General features: G+C 37.4%; 1 protein-coding gene across 16 annotated transcripts in view; it reads right to left on the reverse strand.

The window, feature by feature from the left end:
• LOC126470094 (uncharacterized) overlaps positions 1-12353 on the reverse strand; it is a 1674514-nt gene that overhangs the window by 1305264 nt on the left and 356897 nt on the right. For all 16 annotated transcript variants that reach the window (XR_007586124.1, XR_007586123.1, XM_050097649.1 and 13 more), the window contains exon 5: positions 1558-1675. Coding sequence is in view for 14 of the 16 variants with exons in the window: in XM_050097649.1 (XP_049953606.1) it covers positions 1558-1675 (118 nt within the window). In the remaining 2 variants the exon portion in view is untranslated. The remainder of the gene's footprint in view (positions 1-1557; positions 1676-12353) is intronic.

Raw genomic sequence — 12353 nt, forward strand, 5'->3', positions numbered from 1 at the left:
TTTAGAAATTCTGTGTGTGGTCATCGAAGGACTAAGTTCTATCAATGAAATGTTTTCTTTTCCAACCACACACTGTTCATTTGCACATTCAGATGAGATGTGACTGCTGGGCACTGCACCAGTATCATGCAGTTTAGTCTAAACATGAATAAACATTTTTTAATCTGGATGGGTCTACTCCTCAGTTAGGAGTAGTAGTGCTGTAAACACATTAATCTTTGTGAACACTGCTGTACATGTAACTGAATTAGCTGTACCACAGATTAGATGAATAATTCGCTGATAGTTAAAATTACAAATCACTGGCTACTTAATTTGGTGAGAAGCCTCTATAATCTGCACTCAAGGCCTCTCACGTTTATGGTATGGAATCAAAATGGATTTTCGTTTGTTTCTGTTGAACAATTCTTATTTAATATTTACCTCCTGCAGGCCTACTGATAAAAAATGTAGTCATTACAGTAGCATCTAACACTTGCAGCCACCACTACCCAAGTTTAAGCACAAGGCATCTGAAATCACCACATTTTAGCACTCAGCACACCATGAATAATGTTCATGTGCTAATTGCAGTGTAATGAGTACAAAATGAGGTTATGCACTCTACAACAAACTTTTTGGTATGTCATCCTGAATATGAAACCAAACATTAATTGTATGGAAGCATTCAAAATGGAAAACAATTCCCCAGAGAATGTCAATTATCAAACTACATGTTTAGAGTTGTAAGGGCATTTTTGATATTTCACAAAGCAATAAAATTAATGTTCTTACAAATGAAGTAAAAATTAATATTTAATGAAACAAAACAGCTATATATCAAGCTCCAAGGATTAGATATACAATAACTAATGTGATGTCCACATGAGCAGCACTTTTTAATACTAATTTGATGCAAACAGGGAGAATTCTAGTGAAGTTACTCTTGGTTGCATGGTAAATGTTTAGATATATCAAGAACTACCTTGCTGCCTTGAACTTACAAAGGTAAACATCAAGCAACAGCAGTAGCTAGCTTTTTATCCTTTTTCACTGTAGAACAGGAAGCAAATAAATGGCATCTACAGCCATGATACAAAACACAAAATATTTTCAGTAAGATTTTATAGATTTTAGAAAATCAGAACAATGACATTTTGCACAAATGTTACATGAAATAGGAAAAGGAGTTATGCTTTAAGAGACTAGTTGTATTAGACCAGAATTAATACTTCGACACTTTTCTTGTTAGGTCTTCAATAATTCAAACTTTTACCAACCACTGAATGTGCAGGATGTTAACTATATTGCTATATTCACCCACAAAAGGCACTAAGACTGAATATTTTTATTGTTTGGAAACACTATTGATTATAATGGATTAATTGTTGCCACGAAATTAGCAACTATAATCTCAAAAAATATCTGCAATTTAGAAGTATTTTTCCATATCTTTTCACTGTAGATAATGTGTTAATGCATTGGTGTACCAAAATAAAGAAATGTGGCCATTGTATTCTTTCTTCTCACAAACACTCAAATGCATATTACTTTTAATAAAGTATAGTAAATACTTACTTCAGCTTTTGGAGTGGTAGGTGTGTTTAACGGTGGAAGTCCTTTCTCACGTCTCAGTTCCTCTTCTCTTTCACGAGCTAATCTAATTTCCCTCTCAATGGGAGTTTCTTTCTGGGTTCTAAACAGAAAATAATTATGTTCAAGATAATATACAATATGGTTGTTATTCATAGTTTTCATTAGCAACAAGATTTAACTATGAGATAAGTGATTCCATTCTGAAGCAAGACTTAGCACATGCAAGGAGGAAACACTGAGTGGTAGTACCCGCAGGAGGATTCTTCAGGCTTTTTACACATCATCATTTAATTTTATGGTATATTTTAAAGCTATTCCATACTTATGAGATGAAGGATGCAACCCTTACCATCCTGGAGACCAATGAATATAGAGTGAGACAGTAGAAGGAGATTATGATGATCTTCAGTACAAAGACTGGTTCAATGTAGTTTATCTCCACACACATGAATTTTAGAGAGAGAGAGAGAGAGAGAGAGAGAGAGAGAGAGACTTGTGCACTTTGTGCCCATCAGTTTGTGCTCTGCTGCTGTCACAGGCTACTTGCTTATGAAGGTATTCAGGCTTTCACAATGTACACTGATAAGGCAAAACATTATGACCACTGCACATCATTACCACTGCACATAATGACCCTTGATGCTGCCTGGTGGCGTTGTGGACACATGACGTGACAACGGAGGTATGTAAGTGGAGCAGACAGAGACAGGGATCACCATAGTGAAGATATGAGCTGCAGATGAGGAAACCCATTAAAATACGCGACTTTGACAAAGGACAGGTTATTATTACACAGAACCTGTGAATGACTGCCTCAAAAATGATGAAGCTGGTCCAATGTTCACATGCTACCGTTGTGAGCGTCTACGGAAAGGGGTATGAGGACAGTGGAACTACCACTAGGTGATAAATGGTTGGACATCCATGACACTCTACAGAACATGGGGTTCAGAGGCTTGTCTGATCTATAAAGAAGGACAGATGGGGATCTATGGCATCTCTGCTGAAAGAGTGCAATGCTGGGGCACATAAGTGTTTCAAAGCACACATTCATCGTACATTGTTGAACATAGAGCTCCACATCAGACCATCCCTGTGAACCTGTGTGTTCAAATGTTGACCCCCAATTACAATTACAGTGGGAACAGGATCATTGAGATTCAACCATCAATCAATAGAAAAGTGTCAGCACTTCGGGTTAATCACATTTTTACTACACTAGGTCACCAGTTGTCTCCACAAATGCTACAGACACAGGTTGGTGGGAGCAGTATTATACTACAGATGACATTCTACTGCACTTGGAAGGGATCTGTGGTAGTAATTGAAGAGATGCTGATAGCTGTGAACCACTTGCATCCCTTCATGCTTTATGTCTTCCCTGGCAGCAATGTCATCTTTCAGCAGTATAATTGCCCACATCTCAGAACCAGAACCATACTAAAGTGATTTGAGGAGCATTATAGTGAACCCGTGTTGATGTCTTGGTGATTAAATTTGCCTGATGGGCACCCTATGGAACCCATCTGAGTCACTATTGGGTGCCTTTAGTGCATACAGCCCATTATTTATGCAAATTACATGACCCGTGCATCAACATATGCCGCCATATAGCCCCACAAATCTAACAACAAACTGTCGGATCCCTGATATGCAAGATCAGTGTTGTTCTTTTTTCCAAAGATGGACAAACAAGTTATTAAGCAGGTGGTCATAATGTTGTGGCTCATCAGTGTATATGACAGTTAAAGTGGAGATGGGATTTATTTATAGCAAATATTGCTTAACATTTAAAGCAGTGGTATGGTTTTATGCACAAAGGTACCTCAAGCAGCTCAAGCTCTACAATCTGTCTTTGCAAACCTAAATTACTTCAAGAAATATGAAGTGCAAAGAATAAAATAAGACAATGAAAAAGAACAGTAAATTGTGAGAGAAATGCAGTTAACATTTTAGCATTGGGAACAAATAATCCACATGTCACAGCTTGAACATGATGTTTACAACATTTTTCTAGAGAAGTTTGGATATTGCAGTACCATATGAAAGGTCATGCTGGTAACTGGTTTTTCACCCAAACTGAATGGATGCAGAGAACTGCATTAAGAAACAATGAGTTTTTGGTCCAAAAGTGTACTTTGGGAAGCAAGTACTGTATTTATTCAATGAGCAATATGCTCAATTTCAATGGCCATTCAGAATCCATTACATTTTTTCCTTAAAATTTTTTTAACTCTTGAGGGAAAATCAATGAATGAAATGGTGTTTATACTGATAAGAACATGAACTAGAAGTTGTGTGTTACAGATCTTAAACGTAAGCTCTACAACTTGTGCATTGCACACAGTATCAGATTTTGAAGATGACTTTATCAGAAAGTTCTTTTACATCTTATGGCATCATTCAGTGGGAGATACACATTACTTATTCAACTTGTCCTTTTAGAAGACCAGTGGGAGTGTGCCTCATTGCAGTAAAAATGAGGGCACACTAGTGTGTGCCGCTAGTAAAGATGGAGCAACTTCTTGTTGCACCAAAACACGATTGGGCGCAGTGAACTGCTCCTGTAACACTCAGTAAAATGACACCATACAGAGGAAATCAAGTGTCAGCCTGAATTCCAGACACCATTTCACCATAAGGCCTATTCAGAATGAAAGAGTGCTTATTCAGAAATCTGACAAAGTGGAAGAAGTTGGGCAATCTGCTGTTGGAGAAGTACTGGACTGCAGGCTCTCAAATAGCTACCAAAATCAGACCCTCTCTTTCAGATGTTCTCAGAGGCTGACTGATGTTCTCCATACGCGACTATCAGGAAGTGTACACAGTGCCGACCACTACCATCTTGATCAGCTGTTAACTTTGAGGCAAAGACCACCCCAGTACTAGATGAAGCATCCGGTCAACCGACAAGGACTTCGTCTTCACTAGATGCAGGCATCTGTCTGACCTGGGAATCATATGCAGATGATTTGGCACCTTCACACTGCTGGACCACCTACCGTGTGATCATCTGCTGGTGACCACCTCCTGATAGGTCACATGTTCAAGCCTGGGCTAAGAGGCTGCCTTGTCTCTATGTTACTGTTCAACTACTTCATTGCTGATCACCATCTATTTCAGGCATACCCCTTTTACTTCAGCCCTACTGGGTACTACGGTTTAAACACTGTCCTTTCCAGTGGGTATATGGTGACAGAGGAAGTCAGGCTTCCAGGACTTCCACCTGACATCCATTGGCAGCAGCTTCATTGCTAATGCATGCTGTCTCCAGAGCTGTCTTAAGACACTTATTATTTAAATAAAGGTTTCGGTGTGGCTGGCCCATTGAGTGACAAATGAATTATATGTTTTGGACCTTGTGGTGCCATGTAATTGGAATTCTCAAAAACTTTATAGTAAATACATGTAATAGAGGCAAAAGTCATCAACATACATGGAAGGTCAGACTGTAGGACCTGTGGCCTCTTAAGTCCAACAGTTTCTATTAGGAAAAGGGTTACACTTGGAACGAAGCCTTGTGGGATTCTATTGTCCTCTGTCTAGGAAAAACAGATGCACCTACAAACATGCATGAACATTGGAATAATAAAGTATGGTTAAAAATGAGGAAACCTCTATAGCTCCACCCACACTGTGTAGTAAGATTATGATGCCACATACAGTAAAAGAAACTGCAGTGAAGTAGCGTTGATGGTTAAAGGCCATTATTATGGTAGATTCCAAGGAAATTAGGTGGTTTGTTGTAGATCCAACCTCTCAAAATTGATACTGAAAATTTGATATATTTGTCATTCTTTGGAGTCCATATCAGTCATCTGTGTACAGTTCATTCAAACTACTTGCATATTTGTATTCTAAGTTTAGATTATTCATTATTTGGTTAGGTATGTGGTCTGGGTCTGGTACTATGTCACAGCACTGCCCAATGTGCAGAGGACCTGATCTTTGTCATATTGTCCACTGTGTTGTTCTGAAAGCTTAGAATTGAATAGATAAATATTTCCTGCTCATCCTTCATGAAGGTGGAACAGTAACTTTGAGAAGGTGAAGTTCAGGGAAAATGTGATGCCAGCTGTTTAGTGAGGTTCATGGGGCTCAGATGGGATGACGCCATCCTAACAGATGCCCAGAATACTAGCTTATGACTGATGTTCATAGATATTTATTTATTTATTTATTTTATTTATCCATCCGTTGACAATAAATATTGTATGGATGTTGTCAAGCCATTTCAAAGAAATGGACACAAACAATATATATGTAAAAAAGTACAAAACAAAATAATACAAAGAGGTTAATAATGATACAATGAAAGTAATATAGCCTATATACATCCCTGCTTGTTATTTTAAATGGATAGTCTGTTTTTCATAAGGCTTTAGTTTTGTCCTCCCTAAACGGCAAGTCCTTATATACACAACACTGCTTAAGTATATATTTACATCACACAACGGCTGTCCTTTAAGTATGTAAACGTAATGAATGATTAGGTACATATTGAGTATTTTCCATTTTGCCTTTATAAATATCAGAAAAAATTTATTGACCTACATAGTTTTTACACAATAAAAACATTGTTCCACTAGAAATTTTTTAAATTCTGTTTTAAATTTGTTATCATCTTCTAGCTGCCTGATGTTGACTGGCAGTGCGTTGTACAGTTTTGCACCAATATGGCTCACATGTCTTTGTGTATTCGTTCTTTTTGTTCGCTGAGTATGGAGTGCTGCGCTATTACGGGTATTGTAGTTATGAAAGTCGGCATTTGTCTGAAAATCTGCAATGTGGGTCCTGACATACAATACACATTTTTATATGTATAATGACGGTACAGTAAGTATTCTAAGCTTTTTGAATATGGGTTTGCAGTGCATCTGTAGATGACAGTTATTATTCGGATGGCCCTCTTCTGCAGCAAAAAAATTTGTTTTAGGTGCCCTGTTGTGGAACCCCAAAATATTATTCCGTATGCGGCAAGAGATTGAAAATAGCCAAAATATGCCATTCTGGTGCCCTCTGAGGTACAAATATTTGCAATAATTCTGAGAGCAAAACAGGCTGAATTAAGTTTCTGTGCAAGTTTTATTACATGGTCATTAAAATTTAAGTTTTCATCCACATGAATCCCCAGCAATTTTGTGGATGTCACTCTGTCTAAGGCTTTGTCACCCCACACCAGATCGAGATTTACATTTTGACATCTTTTCCCAAACTGCATATAATTTGTTTTATTTACATTCAATATCAACCTGTTTGCATTGAGCCAAGAGTGGATGTAATTTAGTACTTTATCAGCAGTTGTTGGTAGCAATTGCTTTGGTGCACTTATTATCACACTAGTATCATCTGCAAATATTATTGCTTTGGCTGCATCATCTGAGGTGTGAAAATCATTTATATAGACAAGAAGCAACATGGGCCCTAGGATGCTGCCTTGTGGTACTCCTATTTCTACGTTTTTTGCCTCTGATACTGAATTTATTTTGTGGTTGGAGCAAGTTGATGTCAGTCCTACAACCTGTGTTCTGTTTTTTTAGGTATGATTCAAACCATTTTTTTCCTATCCCATCTATACCCAACGATTCCAATTTTTCTAAGAGAATGTCCTGGTTCACAGTGTCAAAAGTTTTGGAGAGGTCTAAATTTACTCCTACTACACTATAATCTTTTTCTAGATTTTTGATTATTTGTTCAGTGTAGCACATTACTGCTGTTTCGGTATTTTTACGTGCTTGGAAGCCATGCTGATTTCTGTTAAGTAAATTATGGTCATTTAGATGTGTTGATTCAGTGCTTCATCAGTTTTTCTAATATTTTTGAAAATGCTGGGAGGAGAGGTATTGGGCGATAGTTTTCTACCTTATACTTGTCGCCATTTTTAAATAATGGCTTCACTTTTGAAATTTTCAGCCTTTCTGGAAAGGCTCTTTCACTGAATGATAAATTGGCTGTGTGGGCAAAGGGCTTTGCAATTTGTGGTGCTGTCCTTGTTATGATTGACACAGGCACCTCATCTATGCCAGCCGACATTTTAGGTTTCAAGCTTTGTATCACTTTCAACACTTCACCCTCATTTGTTAGCTCTACCCTCATCCTACAAGCTGTTTCTGGATACTCAGGTTTTTCTTCATTTGTAAATTTTAAGCTTAATGAAGTTGTTGCATTTATGAAATAATTGTTAATATAATTTGGCAAATCTTGTTTATTAATATTGACATTTTTAAAATTTTTGAGGCTAATATCCTGGTTTTCACAACTCTTCCCCGTTTCAGTCTTCACAATACCCCATATGGTTTTTGATTTGTTTTCAGACTGTCTTATAAAACTATCATTACTCATGAATTTTGCTTTAGCAATTACTTTTCTATACACCCTCTTGTAATTCCTGACATATTCTATGAATTGTGGATCTGTGGATGTTTTCATTTTAGAAATTAGTCTCTTTAGAGTTCCACAGGAAGTTTTGATGCCAGCTGTGATCCAAGAACTTGGCTTTGTATTGCCATGTGACCTGATTTTTGACAGCTTTTTTGGAAAACACATTTCAAAATATCCCATGAAAATGTAAGAAAATGTGTTATATGCATCATTTGTATTTTTTAGGGATTGTACTTCTGCCCAAGCCTCATTGTTTAGCATATTTACTAATTATACACAATTCTCTGTAGAAAAAATTCTTTTATACATGAAGTGTGTTTTTTTTTTCTCTTTCAGTGGCCTTGAAGGGATTTTGAGGACAAGAGCATTGTGGTTTGATAATCCCAAATCATTATTTGTTACTATAACTTCTGTGCGTCCTACATTTGAAAATATATTATCAATAAGACTGACTGTATTATTTGTTATTCTTGTGGGTATGTGTATGTGTGGAAGCAGGTTGAAACTGCATAACAGATTTAGGAACTGGTCTTCTAGCCTACTTGCACTCATAAGATTATTATTGAAGTCCCCACACACAACTACAGTGGCTCTATCAGTGAACAAAGTGTTAAGCAATATTTCTAATTGGTTAAAGAACATGTCTGCATCACCAGTAGGTGGTCTGTATATTGCTATGACTGACTTTTCCCTGTATTTAATTCAACTGCACAGCTGCAGCTTCAAAATTATTTTCCACACTCAATGATTCAGCTTCACTCCTCCTTTTATAGCTGATACTTGGTTTGATAAATATACATACACCTCCATTTTTGGTATTTTTTCTACAATATTGGCTTGCCAACTTAAACGGATGAATATTAATGCTACTTAGTTCAAAACTTCTGCACCAATGCTCCACAATGCACATGCAGTCAATATTTGCACCTGCATTGTTTGTCCCATATTCCATAAAATGCTGCAGAGAGAGAGAGAGAGAGAGAGAGAGAGAGAGAGAGAGAGAGAGAGAGAGAGAGAGAGAGAGAGAGAGAGAGTTGCACTATTGCTCCAAAAAGAACAAGCTAATGTCACCAGGCAAAGGCAAGTAGAAATTGCACGTGTAAAAAGAACAATGCACAAAGCATACAACTTCCACCATCATATCTTGGCAAAAGATCTAGCTGAGTACCTGAGAAAAATATGGTCACACACAAAGTCACTAAGCAGGTCAAAAGCTTTTATCCAGTCACTTATTGACCAGTCTGGGATGACAATAGAAGACATTAGCCAACATGGCCCTGCTGAGTTGGTACTGCTAACAGCTGAAGGCAAGGGGGGAACTACAACCATTATTTATCCTTCAGGACATGCAGCTGTACTGCGTAGTTTAACAATGATGGTGCCATTTTCGATAAAATATTCTGGAATTTTCAGGTGAGAACTACTGGTGAGGACTACTCAGGATCTGGCCTTCTATGGGTCAGACCATGGAATATTACATCCATTTATCAAGCAGGTAAGTTAGAGAATTTAAAATGGGAAGTTAGAGTGGAATCAGTTAAGTAAATAGTAGGAAGAACACAGCTTATGAAAACAAAATCTAATACAAGTAATGTAGCAGGAGGCCCAATAATAAATAAGGAAACAGGAATGCATGTGAAATGTTATGAATAACTTCTTGTTGTCATCATTGTCATTGTCATCTTCAGTCCAAAGACTGGTTTGATGCAACTGTTTATGCTACTCTATACTGTGCAAGATGAACAACATACTGAACACATTATCATATCAAGATTGATGAAGTCAACAACTACAGCCACAACAAAAGCACTATGTATATCTACTAGCTCCATAAATGATGAGGTAAAATAAATTATTCAGATTGTTGTGGGAGACAAAAATTTAATTGCGATGTCAGACTAGAATTCAATAATAGGAAAAGAAAGGAGGAAAAATTAGCATTTCCTGGAAGAATTCAATGAAACGGGAACGCAGCTGACAGAACTGAGCAAAGATCATAATTTAATCATTTGCTTACACCAAATTTGAGAACCATGAAAAACAGTTGCATACATGAAGGGACATGGAGATGCCAGAGGGTTTCAGGTAGATTATCTAATGACAAGATGATATCAAACTCAGATTTTAATTCATGGAACATTTCCAGGGGGAGACAAATTACTGATTATAAGCAACAGATTCAGACCTGTACCCAGAAGATCCTGCACCCGTGACAGAACTGTCAAAGATCCAGTCTCCCACGTGAAGCTACCTTTCTGCATTTCCTTCTAGGCAGGTTCAACAAATTTTATAATTTTGTACCATATGTAGGTTTAACAAAACAATCAAGCATTATTGAAGTTCTACTTAAATGAACTATAGTTAAATAAAACACTGCCAAGAACGAACAATGTATCAATGTAGTAAATAAATTACAAATTGTATGAATTTCTTAAAAATATGGAAGTAAAACAAAATCAGTGTCTTATTGGTTATGGCAGCTACTGTGCTTTTGTTTTAGTATGAAGTTTAGTAACAAATGGATTTCATTTGTTCCTCATGAAGTATAAATAGTGCACGGATTACTTATTAGAAACAAAAGGAAAAGGGCTGTTATTGAGAGTCAAGAAAATGTCCCTTTCCAAGAATTTTGCTATCATTATAATTTTACTTTCATTTCATTGATTTGAGTGAAGCAACCTTATTGATTACACCATTGATGTGCAGTTTAGCAGGTGTGTCATCCTATGGACAACATAGTGAAATAAGATTGCCTGCTTAAACCCATACTCAACCTTAATTTGCTGGAACTGTGTTCACCAGATGCTGCAGTCACTGAAATTGTCATGTATGTATGCAGAACTATTTGGATGTTTGTATAAGCATCTCCTAGCCCACATTTTGAAGAAAAATCTGAATATCCAAATGAGTAGCTGTGTCAATGCTGTTAAACAGCTCTTTCACCTGGAACTTCAATGCATCTATTTTACTGACTAACTCCACTATATCAATATCCCTCCTACTATATTTGCCAACAAAATGAGCCACAAATTTTTCAATATACAGAGATGTCACTTAAGATGCATCCTGACAGGAAATTGAAATCAAATTAAATGGTGATCTGTTTTTGATTTCAGTCATTCATTTATCAAATACACTGAAGCCCACTAGCTCCAACAGTCTCACTATAGTCCTCAACTGGCAGAAATAAGCAAAAATTAGAAACCTTTAGTTAAACAGCATATTTCTTTCAGCACCTAATAACCGATTTTTGAGATCATACCATACTGTAGTGAAATAACAGCAAAAACTAAACTGCTGAACACTATCTAGTTATTTATGCAGCAACTGTATGAACGAAGTGTACTGTTACCACATAAACCATACTATCAATAGATATCTTTTCAATAGTATTCATTTCATTATGGCGCTACTTGAATAAAGTGACAGTGGCAATAGTGCACATTTACAGCTGCAAGGAAAGGCTGCTTCTCAGACAAAAGATAGGAACATGAGGGGGTAGGAGAAGTAGCGTATCCCAAATTACTCTTAAATCATCTTTCATTTTTGTTTTCTGATCAATTTTCACACCCACTCTGTGCCTGTGCCCCTGTACCCTTGGAAGGGGCTAGGGGAGCTATCTCACCATGCCCTCGACACAGCCCTGAACAGATTAAAAATGAACAGATTTCGAGATGGATAGGAAATTATGATGATGGGACTTGAGAAGCAGCCAACTACTGACAAATGTGGGAAAGGAACAAAACAGAAGGCAAACCGGTACATCTGAGAGATGAAAAAGTGACTGCATCAGAGGATCAAATAAACAAGATGACAAGTAGAAATCCTCTGCTAACACAGAAGATAAGGAATGTAACTGACAAAGAGAAAATACAGTGGTCAAAAGAGTGAGGGAAACATGTGTATCAATGTCTGCTATCTCGATACAGGGGATACCTGTGGTCTTACTGCATAGCATTAGGACTTTGCTTTCAGTGTACACTGAAGTCATTAGTCTTCTATCAGCTGTGTTATGTATTATAATATCAGGTGACCCCTCAGAAGGAACTCGGTACCAGTGTCACAGTGTTTTCTAGTGGGGTACGCAGATGGCAGCTGTCATTTTTGGACATTTTATTCAGCCATGCACATGCAATGCACCATCTTAATGCAGTGCAAGTTGCAAGGGCAGTCTGATGCAGGAAGGATGGACTTTGTGTCTTGTTACTACAGATGCCAATGTCCATCTGTCGTCATTAGGTTGTGGACACACTACAAGGAGACAGGCCAGTACACAAGGTGAATCAAACCAGGTCTCTGAACATTACAGTGCCATGCAAAGACCAATATCTGACCATCTTTGGACTGTGGCAACTGCCATAGCACAGCAAGACAATCTCAGGAGGGCCAGTAGAACT

Source organism: Schistocerca serialis, chromosome 3, assembly GCF_023864345.2.
Source record: "Schistocerca serialis cubense isolate TAMUIC-IGC-003099 chromosome 3, iqSchSeri2.2, whole genome shotgun sequence".
Taxonomy (NCBI): Eukaryota; Metazoa; Arthropoda; class Insecta; order Orthoptera; family Acrididae; genus Schistocerca; species Schistocerca serialis.